A 23,216-nucleotide genomic window follows, 5' to 3' on the forward strand; every position below is an offset into this window, starting at 1 on the left:
CTCTAGCAGGCTGCTGAAGTGTCTGAATTTGAGACCAAAGTTGTCAGATAATCCCATTTTCCAAGACAAATCAGACATCCAGATTTGTACATGGATCTCTCATCTTTAAACATGGACAACTAATTCCAAAATAATTAAGATACATTTTACAGGTCAAACAAGACCTATCTTTGGGCCACACTCAAGCCAAGGATCACTATTTTGTAACCTCAAAGCTAGACGGGTGGCCGGGTGCAGTGGCTCATGTCTGTAATCTCAGCACTTTGGGAGGCCAAGGTGGGCAGATCACCTGAGGTCAGAAGTTTGAGACCAGCCTGGCTAACGTGGTGAAACCCCGTTTCTACTAAAAATACAAAAAAATTAGCCGGGCATGGTGGCACACACCTGTAATCCCAGCTACTCAGGAGGCTGAGGCAGGAGAATTGCTTGAACCCGGGAGGCGGAGGTTGCAGTGAGCCGAGATCACACCATTGCACTCCAGCTTGGGCAACAAGAGCAAAACTCCATCTAAAAAAAAAAAAAAAAAAACCTAGATGGGTAAGTATAAAGTCCAAATCAGAGACACCATGAGGGAGGCACTATTGGCCAGTCCAGGGAGGAGATGGTCATGGTCACTGTCCTGAGCCTGACAGAGGGGTCACCTCACTGGGGAGAAGACCCAAGGTGTGAGTCCTCCCACTGCTCACAGTCCAGGTCTAACTGGTACACAAGCACACAGCTTCGTAGGAGCAGGTGTGCTGCAAGGCTGGCTACAAGCCAGTTTGCAATTTGTGCTTGAGGAAAGCAGAATCCACTGTGGGGACATGTGGAAACCAGATATGATGAAAGGGGCCTGGACTGGCTGGATTCTAGGTCCAGATATGTCACCCATTGCTCAACGACTTAGGACTCAGACAAAGCCAGTTAGTGAGAAGGTTTAGAAGAGATCTCCTATGCTAGAATAGCTTAGTATTGGCTGGATGTGTTTAACAGATACAGAAACTCACTGAAAGTACAGTCATGCTCTGCATAATGACGTTTCCATCAACAACACAACATACACAATTGTGGTCCCATAAGATTATAACGGAGCTAAAAAATTCCTATTGCCCAGTGACATCTTGATGTTCCTGACCCTGTGTGGGCTCAGGCTAATGTGTGTGGTTGTGTCTTCGTTGGTAATTAAAAAAAGGGGGGTTTTAAAAGAAAAAAAATAAAAATAAAAAATTTTTAAATAGAGAAAAAGCTTATAAAATAAGAAAATAAAGAAAAATATTTTTGTACAGCTAGGCAGTGTGAATTTTAAGCTAAGTGTTATCACAAAAGAGTCCAAAAGTTTGAAAAAAACCAAATAGTTTGTAAAATAAAGTTAGAGTAAGCTAAGGTTAATTTCTTACTGAAAAAAAATTTATTAATTTAGTATAGCCCTAAGCATAAAGTATGTATAAAGCCTACCTCATGTTTAGTAATATCCCAGGCCTTCACACTCACTCACCATCACTCACTGACTCACCCAGAGCAACTTCCAGTCCTGTAACTTCCATTCATGGTAAGTGCCCTAATAGTTGTACCATTTTTTATTTTTTACACCTTAGTTTTACTGTACCTTCTCTAAATTTAGTATGTTTAGATACACAAATACTTAAAATACTTACCATTGTGTTACAATTGCCTACAGTATTCAGTACAGTAACACACTGTACAGGTTTATAGCCTAGGAGCAAAAGGCCATACCATACAGCCTAGGTGTGTAGTAGGGCTACCCCATCTAGGTTTACGTGAGTATACTCCACGATGTTCACACGATGACAAAACTGCCTAACAACACATTTCTCAGAGCGTATCCCTGTTGTTAAGCGACACATGACTGAATAGGCAAATGTGCAGTGATTGTGCATTTTTTTTCCTGAGAGAGTCTAAACCCCTCATTCCACACTCAGAAGAGTCTATGATCCCAAAACATTAAGGATCACTTAATCTAAATCATCTACTATTCAATCTGAGAATTTCCTGTGTAGCATCCTCTAGAGTTGGTGATTCCATCTCTCTTTGCCCCTAGTGATAGGTATTCATCACTGTGTGAGGCACTCACAGTTAGAAAATCACTTCTTAATATCATATGCGCAGGGCAATGGTCCCCTCACTCCCGTCACACGTAAGGTTATGGAACAACAGGCATGAGAACACTGAATGGCTTAAAAGTACTTTACAAACAAAAGGTGCTCTAATTTATTCTTTTTATGTCATTATTGCCATAGTATTACATCTCAAGTTAATTTTTATCTCAACCATTCAAACTTAAGTCTGACTTAGTAACTAGCTCATCATTATTTTTTATAACAAAGTAATGACTAGCAACATCTGGCATCAGAGACTTTGAACAAACCTCAGAAGGAACAGTCAAGGAGGCTCCCCACGGGTTCACGCTCTTCTCTCCTCCTGCACGCAGGGAACAGGGCCATTCTCCTTCCTTTACTGGGACTACCTGGGCTTCATCCAGGGAATCCCCGGGTGGCAACAGGAGGGTGGTGAAAACCGCTGCCCGTCACCTGTAAAGTTTCCTGTGAATGTGTCTACAGCGGCCAGCACCACGAGGCATACAAAGAAAGGGAAGGGAGAGCTGATGTGAGAGCGGCAGCGTGGGCACGCCTGTGAGGTTGCCACAGCTGTAGACAAGTTAAATCAGTGCTGTTCAATCAAAAGTCATGACCCATGAGCGTCACAACCAGCACGAGTCTGCAAAGGAATACATTAAAACTAAGACCAGAGCACAGCTCACATTAGTGAGGGATGGGATCATTTCATGGAGTTTTTGTTTCAAAATATTTCATTAACATTTCACTTATATACATGTGTGTATACTGGGTTGTGATATAAATTACAATTCTTACTATAAAATACAGCAAAAGAAAGAAGAAACAAAGAGAGGGCCACTGGTTTACCTAACATCCACAGGCAGGCTACTTCCCAGCATCTTGAGCCCCAAAGAAGTAAATTTCCTTCCACAACCGATGTTACCACAGCCTGACACTTAGCCAATGATGAAAACGAAAAACAAAACAAAAGCTTGGCAGTCAGTATCCAAATATGCAGATACTACAGAATCTGTTTGATGTAGAAGTTGATCCTGCTACCCAGACAGCAAACAACTCATTTATTAATAAAGTCCAGTTCCTCCTTAATGAAGTGGGTTTAATAGTTGATATCTCAATAATTACTTAGTGCATTTTTTATGAAGGTGATGGGAAACAAGTGCTGTTTCTTGAGTCGGAAAGAGTCTCTCAAGCTCCCACAAAGAAATTTCCCGAGCTTGTGAGGAATTCAGTCACAGGAAGATCAAGGAATTAAGTGTACTGCAAAAAACCCTTCATGCTTCTGGCTAAGATAAATCTAACAGTGTACTGGATGTCTTCAAGAATACCTCATTTACTCAAAAAATACAATATTCCCATTTTCTTTATTTGCATTTTAATGTGATTTTTGCTTCATCTCCTTTCTTCACTCAAGCCACCTGGGCAGTACCCAGGGAATTCCTAGCAAAAGGAGGGATGTGAAAACCTCTGCAGCCCCTCCGGAAGTTTCTTGTGAATATATGCACAGATAAACAGATGTGCATTTTAAAAATAAAAATGCTTTTAGATCTAATGCTAGGAGATTCAAACCAACAATTAATTTCTCTGTTAAAATGGGTTAAAATAGATGTAAAATATGAATATGTATATAAGCATTCTGAATTAGACTTATGTGAATTTTTCTCCTTTTCTTTCTTTCTTTCTTTTTGAGAATAAGCCCTTTCATTTACGTAGAAATGCTTCAGCGTTTAGATAATTGCTACTTATCTTGTTAGCTACAAACACAACAATAATTAAAGGCTCTGTAAGAATTATGAATTCTGGGGAAATTGGCCACTTGTCTCTGTGGCATAAACAGTATCTAATTTATAACAAATCGTCTGCCTTAGTCCCAGCAGGATAAGGTGATATGTATTGCCCAGCACATGAGAAAGATGGCAATTAGGAATTGTTACCAAGTTACGGGAGCCTCACACGAACATCCATCACCTTTGGGGATATGTACAAGATATAAACTTAATTTGGTGGATTCCTTTTGTATTGGGATCAAAGTCTCAAAAGGGAAAGTGACAATTTCAGGGAAAATCTGGTGCAATGAGACCAACACTGATGAGAGAAATGCACAAAATTTAATACACCTGCTCACCTGATGTGGCAACTCAGCCTGTGCTTGCTGTGGGTTGCCACAGGATGAGACATGGTCTGTGCATATTCCCAGCAGCCACCCGTCTCATCACTATTCTTGCCAGCCCAGATTTACAGTTGTTCAATAGACGGATTTGGTAATATCTGCATGACAACAACAGGCAGAGAAGGTTAGATGGCAATTGATTCTTGATTGGTGTAAGTTTATAGAACACATTCTGGCAGGGCCCAAAGGAAATCACTCACCTACCCCTCTGTGATGGTAAAACATTGAAAATTCCACGGACTTGGACCTTGTGATCCTTCAGTGGAAGATGGGCAGATTCCTTGCTTTAATTGACACACTTTCTAAATAACTAATGCAATCTTATATTACATTATAGTCCATAAGGGAGGCATACTTAAACTACTACTTACAACAACTGTTTTTAGAGCCTTTCAAATGGTTTGTACAAAGTAGCTCCCATTTAAGATATTTTGCTAGTATTTAAGGCTATCTAGTAGACATTACAAAACAATACGCTGTAAATACATTCAGATTTTTATCAGTAATACTTAACATGCCGTAATTTGAACTTTCTGCTAAATCATGCTATCCATTCCTAGTTGGCCCCAATGGTGAGAATTTACTGTTTCTTTAAATAATTTTGTTTCCCTTTGCTGTCTAGAGGTGTTTATCATTCTGCTTACTTGCCTATGTCTCTGGAATATTCAGAAGGTTCCATGGGAAACAATTTGAATATGCAAAGAAGTTATTTTTAAAGCAAGGAAAATGTTTTCATATGGATTTATTTTGAGCACTTCTGCCTTTGCCTCCACTGGGAACATGTTTCTCTCCAACGCTGAAGCCCCCTCCCTGTGTGGTGTTTGACACAGAGGCTGACAGGGCAGGGAAGTGGGGTTCAAGATAGGAAGGCCATTGGCAGTGTGACCCCAGCCCACAGTCCTAGATCCCAGGTCATGACACCACTCTTTTGACAACCCAGATTGTTACCTAACAAGAATGACTCCCAAGCTCAACCATTCCAATGCCATCTCCTCTGGTTCCAGATAAGATTGAAGATGAACTGGAGATGACCATGGTTTGCCATCGGCCCGAGGGACTGGAGCAGCTCGAGGCCCAGACCAACTTCACCAAGAGGGAGCTGCAGGTCCTTTATCGAGGCTTCAAAAATGTAAGACCCATGCACGCTCTGAAGGCCGGGGGGTGGGGGTTCCCACGTGAGGCTACACTCTCCCCAATGCCAAGGGAGCTCATAAGACGTTTCCCATATGTGAGGCTGTACAAGGAAGGCCAGCTCTATAAAGGGGGCATGAGAGGGAGATCACCTGGCTAGAAAGGAAGGCTCCAGGCGAGGATAGAGCAACCTCAGGAGACAGTAAACGGCCAACTGCCTAGAAACTTCACAGGGTGGCACATCCTCAAGGAATTCACCCCGGCCCAGGGTCAAGCCTTAGCCCTTAACATAGTCATACCTTCCAACCTGGTGGTGCCCCCACAATAATGGGATTTGGCCCTGCTGACTTATGCTAACCAGGCTCACCGAGACTGATGTGTAAGCCGAATGTCGGTGTATTAATTTACCATGGGAAATGGAACTGACAGTGGAAACAGACACTCCTCTCCCTTCGCTGGGACCCGCTCTCCTTGGAAGCCACATGGAAGCCAGGTTACAATCAAAAGTGGAGTCAGAGGACGGGAGTTCCTTGTTTAGTTGTTACTTTAAATACATTAATATGTTCCTGCAGTCTCGGGCCAGTTTGAGAGCTCTCAGATACAATCCTGGATAGTAATTTATTTTTTAAGTTTAACTCTCAGAGTGCAATCTTATTCCCAAATCCTGGAGTGGTGTGGAGTTGGGTGGGCTACAGCGACGTGCACCTGGTCACCCTCCCTCCAGGTGTAGTCTGTAGGTAGAGCTGAGCTGGGTCAGTTCCAAACTGACCACAGCCTCAATGTTCTCCAAACTGCTGACCCACAGGGATTCCAGCCCCTCCTGGGAGTTATCTGACAGGTGCTGGGATGCCTCTTCCTTCCACACTAGCCTTGACTGTACATGCCAAGTGCCCAGTTTCCTACCATTAGGGCTTCTTTCCTTCGATGGCAGCATTAGCAGTGGGCAGCCGAGTTGGAGAAGGATCCTGTGGGAAAGTTTTCCAGGCAGGCACTGGGCTCAGAGGCAACAGCATCCAGAAAAGAGAAGAAATCTACACTGCTTGGCATCTACCATGGACTCAATACCACCTAACATAGGTTCATAAGATACCCTTGGGGAAGTTATTGTTACCCCCATTTTACAGGTAAGGATATTGAGGATCAGAGACTGGCTTGGCCAAAGTCACAAAGCTTAGTATTGGCTGAGCCAGGATTTAAACCCAGGTTTTTCTGATCTTAAAGCCCCAAATCTCTCCACCTCACAGTGCCCATTCTCTGACAATGTCTCATCATTTTGCAAAGCAGCGCCAGTCCTGAGATGGGACTACTTGGGAGAAGTGGAAATGCACAGGTCCCTGCCCCTGGGGATCATGAGGAACCCCAGACACCAAGGCTGGGCCCAGTCTTCTCCTAGTGCTGGCCCTCAAATGCCTCCCGCTGACTCTCTCCCCTTCCCACAGGAGTGCCCCAGTGGTGTGGTCAACGAAGACACATTCAAGCAGATCTATGCTCAGTTTTTCCCTCACGGAGGTGAGTCTGACCTTGAAATCTATCTTGCCCAGCTCCCTCTCTGGTGAGCAGCCTTCCCTTCCTCCAAGTCCTCTCTTCCTTGCCATTTGCTTCCTTCTCGAGGAAGGGACAAACTCAGGGCAGGACACCTCCCTCATCGTGAGAGGTGGGAGTCTCCAAAGCTTTAGCAGGAAAGAACTCTGAAAATGAACCCACCCTGGAAGGGGAAGAAAGGCTGATAATGCAATATCACAACGTCTCAGAACAGCTCTAGAAAGCAGGTATTATAATCCCAGACGGGGTAACTGAGTTTCGGGGAAGATAAGCAACGTACTCAAGATTGCACAGCTGGTGAGTAGCAAACCAGGATTAGATTCCATAAGGGTCTGAAACAGGTTTTGCCATGCTGGCGCCACCATTGTGCAGGGCACTTTTGAATCTTTTCCTTAAAATAGCTGAGACAAGCTGGAATTTTGTAAAAGAACTTCAGTAAATACCGAAGACTATAAAAATAAACTAATCGAAAAAGAGGCAGGAAACATAAAGTTGTGCTTATGAAGCCAGTTTACAAGTGTTCCAGGCCCACAACAGCTGCTCTGTTGCCCTGCCCGACTCCTGTGGGAACCAGCTGTGTCCCCATGGGCCTGGGACCACATCGGTGACTCCTCCTGTGGCCTCCATGTGTCACATGCCACTTTGCATCCTGTCTCCAAGAGCTGTCTCCTGCAAGACACCTTCCCTGGATCCTGACAAAATGCAAATCCAAGCATTCCAAACACTTCTTGGGCCCTGTTTCTCATGGGCCTTTTTGGCAGCAGACAGATGCCTTCCTTGGTGTGTGGGGCCCCTACCCAGATCAGGTGGGGGAGGCAGTTTTGTCCCATGCAGGCCCCAGAATTTCAGTTTGCTGAGTTCCACTGAGCCACTGTTTATTGAGTTCTCACTGTATGCCAGGCACAGCTGTAGTTTAAAATACTTTTTAAAAAATTTCAAGAGATAGGTCTTGCTACATCCCATTGTAGAGAGGTAGGAAAGGGAAGCTCAGAGAGGTCGTGCTTGATGCCCACAGTCACATAGCTTATGTAGTACAGCGGCATCCAAGTTCAGGTCTCTCTACTCTGGAGTGAGTGCTCATCCCAGGCATTGCATGGCCGTTCAGAAGAACATTGTCATGCAGTCACTGTGTTATTCATACACCAACGACTCCATGCATAGACAGGCAGGAGAATGGTTTTCTCATGATGGCTAGAGGGAGGGGCAAGGGCTCATCTCACTTTTTGCTAGATCTAACTTCACACCCAAACCCAAAGAGTTGAGTCAATGGGCCCCACTCCATAATTTTCTCCTTTCCATCACCCTAGCATCACTCTCCTCTCTTTCTTGTCGAAGCCCTGCCTTGTTTGGAAGGTTCTCCCTGTGTGGAATTCCTGCCCCCATCACCTGCCCTCCTTTTCTGCCTTGTAGATGCCAGCACGTATGCCCATTACCTCTTCAATGCCTTCGACACCACTCAGACAGGCTCCGTGAAGTTCGAGGTACGCTCATCTGGGGTCCACTCTAGGGGTCCTCTGGTTCTGCATCACCTCCCCCTCTAAATCTCAAGGCATTGGGGGAAGGGCTGGACCATCAAAAGCTCTCAGTCAGACCAAAGACACGTTTATCCATTTGTAAGCATTTCCTAAAGATGGGGAAAAGCAGCAGCAACTTTCCCTGGCCTGCAGGAACTCAGGGACTCAGGGGACTAATAACAACAGTGTATGAGCTTCCGGGCACACTGCTTCCCAGTGGCAGCCCCTGTACTTAGGGCTTTGTATGTATTAATTCATTTACTCTAATTCCCACAATAACCCTATAGGGTAGGGTTTTATTATTGATTACCTTTTTACAGAAGAGGAGAGTAAGGCAAAGAGAGATAGAGTAATTTTCCCAAGGTCAAAGAGCACATAAATGATAAGGATGGATTTGAATGTAGGCAGAATGACCCTCAATACAGACTGTTCCTACAGTCCACGTCCTCAGCCACTAGACCATACAGCCACTGGGATGATAGACAGACCACTGCAGCCATGGATAAGGCAAAAACAGAGCTGGCTGTGTTGATCTGTGTCTCTCAGAGCTCCATTCTTCCTCAAGGGGGCACCTTGCAAAAAAAAAAAATGGGGCAGGGTAGGGACCCGAAGGCAGGAGCTCTTCACAGAGCATAGCCACATCCTCCAGGCAGACAAGAGGACGCAGGAGGCACCATTCTGTGAGAGCATCACAGTCTGACCCAAAGACACAGCTTCACCCTGTCTGATGGCTTGATGGTTAATGTCACTCTGCCTTTTCCCCTTCTCAGGACTTTGTAACCGCTCTGTCGATTTTATTGAGAGGAACTGTCCACGAGAAACTAAGGTGGACATTTAATTTGTATGACATCAACAAGGACGGATACATAAACAAAGAGGTAAGTGAGCTGGGGCCAGGGGTGTGAGAGGGCTCCAGTGAAGGTAACTAACCCAACAGAAAACAGCCCCAGGCATGAGGATAGCACTGTCTGAATGAGGCAGGTTCTGCTTTGGGGCTAACAGAGCTGGTCCCTGGCAAAATAAAGAAGGCCTCCCTCACTGCCCTACCCTGCCCTGTTCCCAAGCACCCAGAAAGGATTAAACAGATTCATTCTCACTGGGTCACCTAGATTCAGTAGATATTACACAGTGGATAAAAATGACTTGTTTCAGTGTGAAGAGTTACTCTTCCCTAGGGAACCTGCATTTGGGAAGGTTAGGAGCCACAAGTTAAAGCTAAAAGTTGAAATGGTGGAATTGTAGGCAGCACCTAGAATAGAAAAGAAAGATTTTTAAGGAAGAGGAACCTACAATTGGGTCATATTGGCCTTAAACTATTTTGCCTATTAATACAACCTCCAAGGGGGTAATGGAAGGTACGGCTGTCTTTACAGAAATTATCACAAATAATTTCTGAATCTTCACTGCTTCGCACTTTTAGAACCTCAGAAGACATGTCTCTAGCCAGTGAAATACCCTCAGGTCTATCTCAAAACTCACTTTGGTATCCACTGTATCCTGGTATCTCAGTGGAAGCTGGAAATTGGCATCCTGTAACACTCCACTTGCTGAGCTCCTGTGTGCCAGGCACGGTGCCTGGAGGTATAGATATCAGCACCAATCTTCACCTCAACCCTGCAAGCTTCTCTCTGTAAGCTCAGAGAGTTTATCCAACTTTCATTCCTCATTCATTTAGTCATGTTTTTAATTAAAACAGATTTGAAGGCTTATTAGGTGTTCTAGGTGCTGGAGGTAAAGAGGTGAACAATCAGACTAGGCCCCACCCTGGAGCAGCATAGAGAGATGGACAATAAACAGGCCAAAAAGGAATCAGCAGGTAGAAGATATTTTGGCAGGGAAGGTTAGCAAAGGCCTCTCCAAGGAGGTGTCGTCATACTGGAACCAGTTATACAAAAAGCCAGGAAAAGTGTTCCAGGCAGAAGGAACAGCCTCTAGAGAGGCTTTGAGGCAAGATAGAGCTTCATGTGTTTCAAAAACAGAAAAGCTTCAGATGGCTGCCGATGAAGGTATGAAGCTGAAGACTAGTGCAGGATGAGGCTGACAGGTCAGCAGAGTCAGATGGTGGAGGGCTAGGGTAAGGGGCCCATCCATATTCCCCTGGGAAGCTGTTAGATGAACATGTTTTTTGAAAGACACAAAAGGCAAAAACAGACTTAAAAAGAATCAGAAAATCTGACTAGCTCTGTATTATTTAGAGAAATTATATTCACAGTTAAAAACCATTCCCAAATAAAATTATAGGCCCAGATGGTGGACTGGTGAATTCTAATATCAATCCTACAAAAAAATTTTAGAAAATAGAGGAGGATGGAACATTTCCCAGCTTGTTTTATAAGTCCAATAGTACCCTGATACCCAAACCAAAGAAAAAAAGGTCTTATGAAAGGAAACAACTACAAAACAGTCTCCCTCATGAGCACAGATAAAAAAGCTTTCACTAAATATTAGCAAATTGAATTCAGCAATATATAAAAAGGATGATACAATACAACTACGTGAGTTTTATTCTAGGAATGCAAGGTTGGTTTAACATTCAAAAATCAATCAATATAATTCACTATATTTAAAGAAACCAAAGGGATATAGACTGGAAAGGAAGAATTAACACTGTCTTTATTTGTACATGGTATAATTGTATTAGTAGAAAACCCAAAGAGTCTACAAATAAACTGCTAAAAATAATAAGTGAATTTAATAAAGTGAAGACATGAGTTCTATTTACAAAAATCATTTATAATCCAACAAGCAACCAGAAAATTAAATTAAGAAAAATAGCATCAAAAAGCACAAAATACTTTGAGAAAAATTCAACAAAATAGGTGCAAGACTCATACACTGAAAACTATAAAATATTGCTGAAATAAAGTAAAGAACTAAATAAACACAGAGATAAATCATGCTCATGGGTTGGAAGGCCCAATATAGTTAAGATGTGGATTCTCCAAATTTGATTTATAGATTTAGTGTAATCTCAATCAAAATCCCAGCATGGTATTTTGTAGCAGTTGATATGGGAATGCAAAAAACCTAAAATAACCAAAACAACTGAAAAAGAACAAAGTTGAAGGACTAAACCTACTTTACTTCAAGACTTAATGAAAAGGTGCAGTAGTCAAGATGGTAGGGAATTGGCATAAGGATAGACATATAGATCAATGGATCAAAACAGAGAGTCAAAAAAACTAAAAGTAGAGCTACCATATGATCCAACAATCCCACTGCTGGGTATATACCCCATATAAAGGAAACCAGTATATCAAAGAGATATCTGCACTCCCATGTTTGTTGCAGATCTGTTCATAATAGCCAAGATTTGGAAGCAACCTAAGTGTCCATCAACAGATGAATGGATAAAGAAAATCTGATACTTATACACAATGGAGTACTTCCGCCATAAAATAGAATGAGATTTAATCATCTACAAAGTAGATGGAACTGGAGGTCATTACATTAAGTGAAATGAACCAGGCACAGAAAGACAAACATCCCATGTTCTCTCTTATTTGTTGGATCTAAAAATCAAAACAATACGAAGATAGAGGGCAGAAGGACGGTTACCAGAGGCTGGGAAGGATAGTAGGGGGGCTGTGGGGGAAGTTAGGGTAGTCAATGGGTACAAAAAAAATAGAATGAATGAATAAGGCCTGGTATTTGATAGCACAACAAGGTGACTGTAGTCAATAATTTAATTGAACATTTTAACTAAAAAAGTGTAATTGGTTTGTTTGTAACACAAAGGATAAATGCTTGAAGGGATGGATACCCATTTTTCATGATGTGGTTATTACACATTGTATGCCTGTATCAAAACTTGTCATGTACCCCATAAATATATACACCTACTACGTGCCCACAAAAACTAAAAATAAAAAATAAATATTTTCTAAAAATAGAGATAGACCCACCCATATGTCAATGCAACAGATGCCAAAAAGATCAAAGGGGAAAGAACCGTGTTTTCAACAAACAGTTTTGTAACAGCTGTATATCCATTTGGAAACAAAAATGGACCTTAACCTTAACCTCATGCCAAACATAAACATCAACTTGGAATGGATTATAGACTTAAATATTAAAACAAAAGCTGTTTTCTTAAGGAATACATAGGAGAAACATTCTTACAACTTTGGAGTAGGAAAGGATAAGGAATCATTTTTTAAAGTAGATAAATTTGACTTTATCAAAGTTAAAACTTTTGTGCTTTAGAAGACTCCTTTAAGAAAATGGAAATGCAAGCCATGGACTTGGAAAAAATGTTTGCAAATTATATACCAGATATATAAAGATACCAGGATACCAAACCAATATAAAGACTGGCATCCAAAATATATAAGGGACATTTATAATTTAATACAAAGATAAACAACTTCATATAAAATAGGCAAAAGATTTGATGAGATACTTAAGAAAAGAAGATATGTGAATGGCCAGTAAGCCCATGAAAGGTTGCTCCATATCACTGGTCTTCAAAGAAATGCAAATTGTAACTATAATGAAATACAATTGCACAGAATGGCCACAATTAAAAAGACTGATAATACCAAGCATTGGCAAAGATGTGGAGCAATAGAAACTCTCATAGATAGCTGGCAGAAATGTAAATGGTACAAACACATTAGGAAACATTTTGGCATCTTTGATAAAGCTCAGCACGCACTTAACATACAACCCAGAAATCCCATTCCAGTCAGGCATGGTGGCTCACGCCTATAATCCCAGTACTTTGGGAGGCTGAGGCAGGCGGATCACTTGAGCTCAGGTGTTCAAGACCAGACTGGGCAACATGGCAAGACACTGTCTCTACTAAAAATACAAAAAAAAAAAAAAAAGCCAGACGTGGTGGTAAGCACCTGTGGTCCCAGCTACTAGGGAGGCTGAGGTGGGAGAATTGCTTAACCCTGGGGAGTGGAGGTTGTAGTGAGCTGAGATTGCACCACTGCACTCCAGCCTGGGTGACAGAGCAAGACCCTGTCTCAAAAAAAGAAAAAAAAAGAAGAAAAGAAGTCCCACTCCTGGGTATTTACCCCCCAAAAGAAAAATATGTAATTCCATAAAGACTTGTACAAAGATGTTCATAGCAGCTTTATTCATAGTAATCTCAAAACTTAAATGACCCAAATGTCTGTCAACAGGACAGTGGGTAAATACATCGTAGTCTGTTCATCCAATGGAATATTACTCAGCAGTAAAAAGGAATGTTATAGTTGCATGCAGCAATGTGTATGAAGCTCATAAACCTCATGCTGAGTAAATGAAGCCAGACGCAAATGAGTTTACACTGTTTTACTCCATTTACATGAGATTTTAGAAAATACAAACTAATCTCTAGTAACAGAAATTAGATCTGTGGTTGCCTGGTGTCAGAGGTTGAGAGGCACTCACTGCGAAGAAGTGTGAAGGGATGTCTTTTGGTTGTGAAAATGTTCTATATCTTGAGTGTGGTGGAGGTTACATGGGTGGATACATTTGTCAACATTCATCAAACAGTACACTTAAAATGGGTGAATTTGTTATAAGTAAATTATGCTCCAATAAATTTGATTTATTTGTTGAAAAACTTGGTGTAAGGGGGAAGTGCCTAACCAATAGAAGACACTCAAAAAATGTGTTGAAGGAAAAAAAATCCTGTGAAATAAAGCAGGTAAGAGAAAATAAGAACTCAATATCATCCCAAATATAGATTACAAATCCTAAATGAGATAATAGGAAATTAATCCCAGTGCTCTGTTTAAAGGCTCATACCTGTAATCCCAACACTTTGGGAGACTGAGGCAGGAGGATGGGTTGAGCCCAGGAGTTCGAGACCAGCCTGGTCAACACAGGGAGAGCCTGTCTCTTCAAAACAAAAATTTAAAAATTACCTGGGTGTAGTGGCACGTGCCTGTGCTCCCAGCTACTCCAGAGGCTGAGGCAGGAGGATAGCTTGAGCCCAGGAGTTCAAGACTGCCCTGAGCCATAATCACTGCACCGCACTCCAGCCTGGGCAACAGAACAAGACCCTTCCTCAAAAAAGCAATAAAATAAAATAAAGAAATGCACATGACTAACATAAGGTTTATTCCAGGAATGCAGGAATAGCCCAGTAGCAGAGAAAGCCTATTAAATAATTTATCACATTAATATATCAAAAGATCAAACCATTTGATGCTAAAATCACATTTGATATAATTTACCATTTATTCATAATAATTTTCAAGATTCAATTAATTAGGAATAAAATACTTCTTCAGCATAATAGAAAATACCCCAGCCTGGTACACAGCTTCATACTTTATGGTAACACGTGGAGATTCTCACTGAAGAAAAGATGAGGCAAGAAAAGATGATGAAGAAAAGATGAGGCAAGAAAAGATGATGTCTGCACGCTGTCAGACATCACCACTGTTTAACATTTCCTGAAAGCTCTTCAAACACAGTGAAACAGAAAAAGAAATGCGATCTAAATAGGAAAAATTACAACATTCCTTGTTAATGACATGATTTTCTATCTGAGAAAAAAGACAGCAAGAAAATCAACTTAAAACAACTAGAACTTTTAAAAGGCTGGCAAAGTGACTGGTAATAAAATACATGTGCAAAAAGAAATTGTGTAGCCAATATATCAGTTGTGACTAGCTAGAAAATTGTAATACAAATATTCTCATTGTGATCACAATAAAATTTAAAGCACATGGGCATTTTTAAATATCCATAATTTAGATGAAGAGAAAGAAAATTTTGATAAGTAGAGAAACATACCATCTTCTGAAAGGATGTATATTATAAAGATAGCAATATTATAATGACAGCGATTCTTCTCTAATTAAATTTATTTTATTTTGAATCAAAATGAAAGTGTTATTTGGGGAGGAAATTTGGCACAGTTGTTATAAAGTTACATTGGAAGATTAATCAGATGAGAACAGCAAAGATAATTTTCAAAAAGAAGAAAAATGGTGGGATTTGTTCTACCAGATACTGAAATATATTATAAAGCTGAAACTATTAAAATATTATAATATCAGAGAAGGAACAGGTAGATCAATGGAACAAAATAGAAATCCCAGGTACAAATACCATCTTGGTTCATAACAAAGGGAGCATATTGAATAGAGAGGTAATGAATCATTAAATGATTCTTGGAAAACTGGTTAACTATTTTGGCAATAAGTAAGTAAATATTCTTACTCGGTACCATAAACCCAAAATCACTATAGATATGTACAGTTGCTTTTTAACTAAAAAATAACTAAAAATCATATGTGAATATCTGATCAAAGAATGGAATAAGCATAAAATCAAAGTTAGAAACAATATTTTAAATTATTGATGGCTTTACACTGTAAATATTTTTAAATTCTGCATATCAAAAAATACCATAAACAAAGTTGAAAAGTAAGTGACAAACTTGTTTTTAAAAATCTGCAATTTATGATGACAGAAAGGATTGATATTCCTCAGTAGACATTCATCTTAACAAAGGCAAGAGTCATATTCATCGTGCTTATCTTTGTATTTCTTTGACACAATATCTAGGACATGGTAGATGCATAAAAATACCTTTAAATAAATTAAAAATCTATTAAGATATTTTAACAATTTAATAAATCTACACGAATATATAAAGAGCTCTCGCAATCCAGTCAGAAATAGATGAACACAATGAGCAAAGCAGATGAAAAAATAGTTCATGGGAAAATAAATAAAAATAGTCAATACATATATTAGAGACCTCACTAAAAAAGTAATGTATATCTTTAAAAACAATGAATTATCACTAATCTATTAAATTGCAAAGGTTTTGTAAAGTCTTTGTTGAAGGTTGGTGGAAAGTGGTTTTTCATACATAGTTGCTGAGAGTGTTCTGATAATAAACTTTCTAAAAGGTATTTGAGGAATATGTATCAAAAGCATTGAAAGTTATGCATCCAATTCTCCTTATAAAACCACACCTTGGTATATGTCCTAAGGAAATAAAGAATAGACACAAAGACTTAAAAGCAAGAAGAGTCTTCAGGTAATAGTGCCCCAGAATGTGATAACCATGATATCCACTAATAGCAGATTTGTAAAATGAATTACAGTAAATACATATAATGGAATAGCCAGTGGCCACTTAAAATCATGAAAGAGTAATGTAAAATAAACATTAGTACAATATATTAAATTTTTAAATGTATTACATTTTAAATTGATAAAGTGGTATGTATGATATCTCAATTTTATAAACAACTAAATGCTTATATACACATGCAAATATATGATACTCTAAAATATTCAAATACTACCTTGCAAAACATATAAAGAAAAAAATACAGAAATAGGATTTATTTGGTCTTCAACTTTAGTTCACTCATTATTCCATCACTGAATAAACTTACTAGTGCCTACTCCCTTTTTGTAATTTGCAAACTAGGCAGAATTGTCCCCATTAATCCATCAGAACTCTCTGGAGGGCAGAGTTAATAAAGTACCCCTTAAAAGAAAAAGAAAGTGTGGATAAGTAGCTTCTTAGAAAAGATAGCAGGATCTTCCCCTGGCAATCATTTGGAGATAACCTCATCCAAGTTGTAGGCTATGAAAATCCTGAGAGAGCAACAAAATTGCTCTTTCTGTGATTAAAAAAAAAATCAGACAGGAAAAGCATCAGTGGCCATGTAGATGTGAAGGGCTTGTAAAGCACACATTTAAAAATAAACACATGGATAGAGACATCTATTTCCTCATTCTATCTGTTGAGGGCACCTCAGAGCAATGACATCCCTGTAGCAGTGAGCATATTAGCACCTAGACTTTGATTTCTAAACACCATTCTTCGATAAACAGAACCAGTCTTCTTGAAGAATAGTTGATTCTAAGATTGGGAAAGAGAAAATACAAGATAAGCCTGGAGTAATTTATTATGCTAGAAGGTATAAAAGTGCTTAAAAAAAAAAAATGCAGGAGTCAACCTGAAGGAGTTCCCAATAGTCAGAATGAGAGCAATTTGAGCAAAATTAAAAATTATTAAGTACTGGATTATAACCTGTAAAATATGGTAAATGCCCACGAGTCCATGCTAATGTAAATAAACAACTGAATACATAAATAAATGCAGGAGAGAAGGTAGCTCTTCCTTACAGAAGAATTGTAATTAATAAGTATAGAAGGAATAAAGGAAATACAAAATTACCATCAGGCAAACACTACAGTAATAATTTTTGCAGGCAAGATCCACTGAAAGATACTAAATCAGTAAGGAAACTTGACAGACACCACCTTAATCAAGTGATCAAGGTTAACATTATCAGTAATAAGACATCTCAACACTATGTAACTCCCTGATATGACGCACTGAGAAGGTTATAACATCACTTCTGTGGTATTCTTGCCAAAAATGCATAACTTCAATCTAATCATAACTAAACCAGGGATTAACTCAAATTGAGAGACATTCTACAAAACAACTGACCTGTACTCATATCAAAAGTGTGAGGTCCTGAAAGACAAGGAAACAAAGAAACTCAGGCTGGGCATGGTGGCTCATGCCTATAATCCCAGCACTTTGGGAGGCAGAGGCAGGAAGATCACTTGAGTCCAAGAGTTTGAGACCAGCCTGGGCAACATGGCAAAACCCCATCTCTACAAAAAATTAGCCAGATGTGGTGGCACTTGCCTGTAGTCCCAGCTACTTGAGAGGCTGAGGCGGGAGGATCGCTTGAACCCGGGAGGTCGAGGCTGCAGTGACGGGGATTGTGCCACTGCACTCCAGCCTGGGTGACAGAGCAAGAACCTGTCTCAAAAAAAAAAAAAAAGAAAAGAAAAAAAGAATGAGAAACTCACACAGATTAGAAGAGACTAAGGAGACAAAACAAATAAATGCAATGTAGAATCATTGAAGGGAAAAAAATATTAGTTGAAAAGCTGATAAAATTTGAATAAGCCCTGTAGTTTAGTTAATAATAGTGAAGCCATGTTAATTTCCTGGGTTTGGTCATTGTGCTCTGGTTATGCAAGTTGTTAACATTAGAGAAGACTGGGTGAAAGGTATGCATGAACTCTCTGTATTAATTTTGTAAATTTTCTGTAAGTCCAAAATTATTCATAATATGCAAAAATTAAACAAAAAATAAAATAAAATAAGCACATGGAATGAGACTGTCCCCTGGGTCTCTGTAGAAACCAGGTCAAACATCCCAAATGCTCTTTTACCCCCATTCTGAGTTGGGCCAGAATGGTCAGAATAATGGTTCCCAAAGTACCTTGATAAACACGGAAACTCCCAGGACCGAGTCCTAAGATGCTCTGATTCAATAGGTTTGGAGTGGACTTGAGAACTGATCTTTTTAATAAGGGCCTCAGTCTGTGGAACTATTGGCCTCATGTGCCCTGTGGATAATCTTGGCGGTTGGTTCACTTTTCTTAACTGAAAACAGTGGCAGAACCTATGGGGATTTTTAAATCTCTAGGCTAGAACATTAACTTTTTAAAAATTCAGAATAGTATTTTATTTGCCTCAAGCCTGTGAATGGGGATCCCACAAATCACCCCCCACTGAAGACAATGCCCATAACAAGGTAACCTACCCATGAGCTTCTGAGGGATTTAGGAATTGTCTACCATCTCCTCTCTAAGAAGGGCTCCCACAATATAGCCCCTTCTGCTTGCTTCTAACTCCCTATCACCTGCTAAAGAAGGACCTCACCTTTTAATCACTTTCATTGCCAAGGGGCACAAGGAGCCCCAAACTCTGTCACCTAGGAAGAGCTTGACCTCATGGTTTCCACACTGTGTGCTTTTATGTCCCTGCTCCAGGAGATGATGGACATTGTCAAAGCCATCTATGACATGATGGGGAAATACACATATCCTGTGCTCAAAGAGGACACTCCAAGGCAGCACGTGGACGTCTTCTTCCAGGTAAGTGCACACACCCTGCACATGAGCTGTAAGTCCAGCCCAGATCAAGTCAACCCACGAGCATCTGAGCAAGTGATTTGTGTCCAACCCTGTACTAAGCATGGTTGGTAACAGAAAAGAATTATAAGATACATTGTCCTCAAGAAACAGATGATCTCCTTAAGCTGCAAGTGTACATGACAGAAGAGAACAAGAAAGTATATTATTAAACGCTAGTGGTATAGTATGAACTCTAAATCCATAAAAATTCGGGGATCAGGGTAAACACGAAAGACTTCATTAATTACAACTGTGGAGGTGTTAAGCATTTGTGTCTGGGAAGTAAGGGGAAATAAGATTGGAAACTAGGATAGGGCCAGATTATGAGACCTTTAAATGGAAGAGTTTGGCTTTGCTCTGGTACAGGATGGGCACCTAGTGCTGATCCTTGACTAAGGGAGTGGAATAATCATTGGGGCATTTTAGGAAAAAATTAATCTAGCGGTGGAGTATCAGAGAATATCAGAGCTCACTCTAGTTCAACCTCCCACTTTGCAGATGGGAAAAGAGAGTCCTCTCTGGCCTCGTGCAAGTTTGTACAGCAAGTAACAGGCCAGAATCAGAACCTCTTGTGCCCTGTGTTCTGCCAGATGGACAGGGTAGCAGGGAGTCTACAGAAGAAGCAGAATAAGCCAGCAGTGAGGTGATGAGTGTCCAGAGCAAGTCTTTTGATTTAAGGAAGCTCATGGGGCTCAAAGTGTTGTAATCAGGACCTAATTGGAGTTGTCTGGCCAGTGAAAGACAACTCTCATTCTCAGGGCAAAGTTGGTTAATGAAATGAGTGAAATGAGCTCCAGCTCATTACTCTGAGCTCCAGCAAGAAAGCAGGGGAGTAAGCTTTGGAATGGAGATCACCAGATTCTGTAAAGTGCTTTCTGTTATGTCTTTCAGAAAATGGACAAAAATAAAGATGGCATCGTAACTTTAGATGAATTTCTTGAATCATGTCAGGAGGTAAGGAGAGATCTCAGGGCACAATAACTCTACATCTGGGAAAGGAAACCTGGGGCCTGGGGACCTGCAGAAGGAAGGTGATGAGAAACCTGCACATACCTGCAACCCCTCCCATCAGAGCCAACAACACTAGCAACAACTGTGAAGTCCACAGTTCCACTCCTCAACCTGACCTGCAGTTGGTCTTGGCTAAGCACAAGACTGAACAGAGAGCCTAAGTAGGGGTCTGGGGGCATGTGAAAACTCAGAGGGGGTCTCTGTGAAAATAGACTTCCCGAGAGGGCAACACCATTATTTTTTAGCCTGCCTCTGGCTTGATGACCCATTTCCCAGACTACAAGGAAGCAGCTGGGGCGGGGGGGAAAACCTACAATTGTGTGATTCTCAAACCACAGTGTGCATAAAAATTGCCTGGAATGATTCTGAAAATGTATATTTCCAGGCCTCAATCCCAGAGACTGTAGATCTGGGTCACTTTAACACAAATGTCCTGGACCAATGCTTCTAACACTTTAATGTGTGAAACAATATCCTTGATGATCTTGTTAAAATGCAGACTCTAATTCCATAGGTCTGGGGTAGGGCCTGAGATGTTACTTTTCTCACATTCTCCCCAGTCACACTGGTGATGCTGATCCTGGGAACACAACTTTCATTAAGTCTAACCAATAGACCAGCCCCAGAGTCCACCAGAGACTGAACTGGAAATAATTGCTTCATCTACTTTTGAGAAATCCATTTGTACCCCCACATTATTTTAGAAATGTTCACAGTTACTCTGAGCTCCAGACAAGAAGAATAGCAAATGTAAGAAAGCAGGGGAGAAGTTACTAGCACATACTGAGCCCCCATCAAGTTCCAAGCACATACATAAACATCACAGCCACCCTGTTATGTAGATGTCCTATGTGCAGGGTGATATCCAAGATATTTAACAACTAGAATGGAATGAACACTGACCCCCTTGGGGGTGAGCTCTCACTGTTAATTCCCTTGAGAGCTGGTTGTAAAACAGCCTGGCACCTTCCCCACCTCCAACCTTGATTCCTCTCCCACCATGGGATCTCTGCACACCCAGCTTCCCTTCACCTTCCACTGTGAGTGGAAGCAGCCTGAAACCCTCACCAGATGCAGATGCCCAGCTGAGCTTTCCAGCTGCCAGAATAATGAGCCAAATAAGCCTATACTGACATTAACCTTTTCATTTCTGATATTGATAATTTGAAAAGCAGTCTTAATAAGCATTTATCTACTTTATTGATTTTTTTGAAAGAGAGTGCTTTGGGGGGTTTTCTTACTGTATGTCTCTATTGCATGTTCTGTATTTTACATTTTTCTATTATTTCTTCTCTGAGGTATAGTATTAAATGTAGAAAAATCCTCAAATGTTGGGTATTAAGCAATACACTTCTAATTCATGGTTCAGAAAAGAAAATATCTTGAATAAAAATATGACTTATCAAAATTTGTAGGATCTAAAGCAGTATTCCAGGAATGCAAGGTTGGTTTAACATTCAATAATTAGTCAGTGTAATTAATCACATTAATAGAATAAAAAAAGAGAAAATATATAATCATTTCAGTGGATGTAATTGTTCAGAGCTTCTTAAAAGAAGCAACTCACTATTTTACTAGATGATTTGTTTCTTCTGAATTCCTCTTTAAGGCTACAGGTGGTGCTTCTTACTTTGAACTGATCACTTTCTAGGTCCCCACCCTTACTTCTTGTTTTTCATACCCTTGTAGAGTTTTCTCCATATAGGAAACCCATGCTTGACATTTGCTCACCAGAGTTACAGAGCTCTCAGGGAGGAGACTCAGAATTCTAACCCTCTTGCCCTCCTTTTTTCCCAGGATGACAACATCATGAGGTCTCTCCAGCTGTTTCAAAATGTCATGTAACTGGTGACACTCAGCCATTCAGCTCTCAGAGACATTGTACTAAACAACCACCTTAACACCCTGATCTGCCCTTGTTCTGATTTTACACACCAACTCTTGGGACAGAAACACCTTTTACACTTTGGAAGAATTCTCTGCTGAAGACTTTCTATGGAACCCAGCATCATGTGGCTCAGTCTCTGATTGCCAACTCTTCCTCTTTCTTCTTCTTGAGAGAGACAAGATGAAATTTGAGTTTGTTTTGGAAGCATGCTCATCTCCTCACACTGCTGCCCTATGGAAGGTCCCTCTGCTTGAGCTTAAACAGTAGTGCACAAAATATGCTGCTTACGTGCCCCCAGCCCACTGCCTCCAAGTCAGGCAGACCTTGGTGAATCTGGAAGCAAGAGGACCTGAGCCAGATGCACACCATCTCTGATGGCCTCCCAAACCAATGTGCCTGTTTCTCTTCCTTTGGTGGGAAGAATGAGAGTTATCCAGAACAATTAGGATCTGTCATGACCAGATTGGGAGAGCCAGCACCTAACATATGTGGGATAGGACTGAATTATTAAGCATGGCATTGTCTGATGACCCAAACTGCCCATGTCATTTGTTTCCAGAAACGAGGACCAATAATTCTCTCACACTGGCATTTGTGCTGGTAGTGCAAGTCCTTTAATATGTCCAGGAAGTGAGCCATTGCCCAGTGGTCCATATCTCCACCACATCCCCTGCTTGAGCCCAGCGCTGCATGTCCCTCCCAAGAAGTCCAGAATGCCTGCAAATTGCTGTAATTTTATACCATGTTCTAACCAATAAACAGAACTATTTCTTACACTGTCAATCACTTCTTCATGACTCCGTTAGGTAAGAGAGGTAAGCTGTGAAAAGGGAAGGCTAGTCCATTCATTTGACACCCAATTATTAGTGCAGTTGTCCCTCTATATGTGTGAAGGATCAGTCCCAGGACTCCCCATACCAAAATCTGCAGATACTCAAGTCCCACAGCCAGCCCTGAGGGACTCGTGTTTT

At 40.7% G+C, this 23,216-nt stretch overlaps 2 protein-coding genes across 12 annotated transcripts in view; one reads left to right on the plus strand and one right to left on the minus strand.

Annotated features, from left to right (window-relative positions):
• KCNIP1 (potassium voltage-gated channel interacting protein 1) overlaps positions 1-23,019 on the plus strand; it is a 383,763-nt gene extending 360,744 nt beyond the window's left edge. For 5 of the 9 annotated variants that reach the window (XM_034960934.3, XM_034960933.3, XM_034960938.3 and 2 more), the window contains 7 exons: positions 5,247-5,371; positions 6,813-6,882; positions 8,251-8,396; positions 9,200-9,307; positions 19,203-19,307; positions 20,238-20,300; positions 22,155-23,019. In XM_034960934.3, the coding sequence (XP_034816825.1) occupies positions 5,247-5,371; positions 6,813-6,882; positions 8,251-8,396; positions 9,200-9,307; positions 19,203-19,307; positions 20,238-20,300; positions 22,155-22,202 (665 nt within the window). In that variant the 3' untranslated portion in view covers positions 22,203-23,019. The remainder of the gene's footprint in view (positions 1-5,246; positions 5,372-6,812; positions 6,883-8,250; positions 8,397-9,199; positions 9,308-19,202; positions 19,308-20,237; positions 20,301-22,154) is intronic. The other 4 variants (XM_003810923.4, XM_034960936.3, XM_003810922.4 and 1 more) reach the window with 1 other exon arrangement.
• The window catches only part of LOC129392951 (embryonic stem cell-related gene protein-like), a 44,407-nt gene continuing 30,504 nt past the window's right edge, over positions 9,314-23,216 (minus strand). For 2 of the 3 annotated variants that reach the window (XR_008625478.1, XR_008625479.1), the window contains one exon: positions 9,314-18,180. The gene's annotated coding sequence lies outside the window, so the exon portion shown is untranslated. Of the gene's footprint in view, positions 18,185-23,216 lie in introns of all 3 variants that reach the window. The other variant, XR_008625480.1, reaches the window with a different exon arrangement.

This window comes from Pan paniscus, chromosome 4 (genome assembly GCF_029289425.2).
Source record: "Pan paniscus chromosome 4, NHGRI_mPanPan1-v2.0_pri, whole genome shotgun sequence".
Classification (NCBI taxonomy): Eukaryota; Metazoa; Chordata; class Mammalia; order Primates; family Hominidae; genus Pan; species Pan paniscus.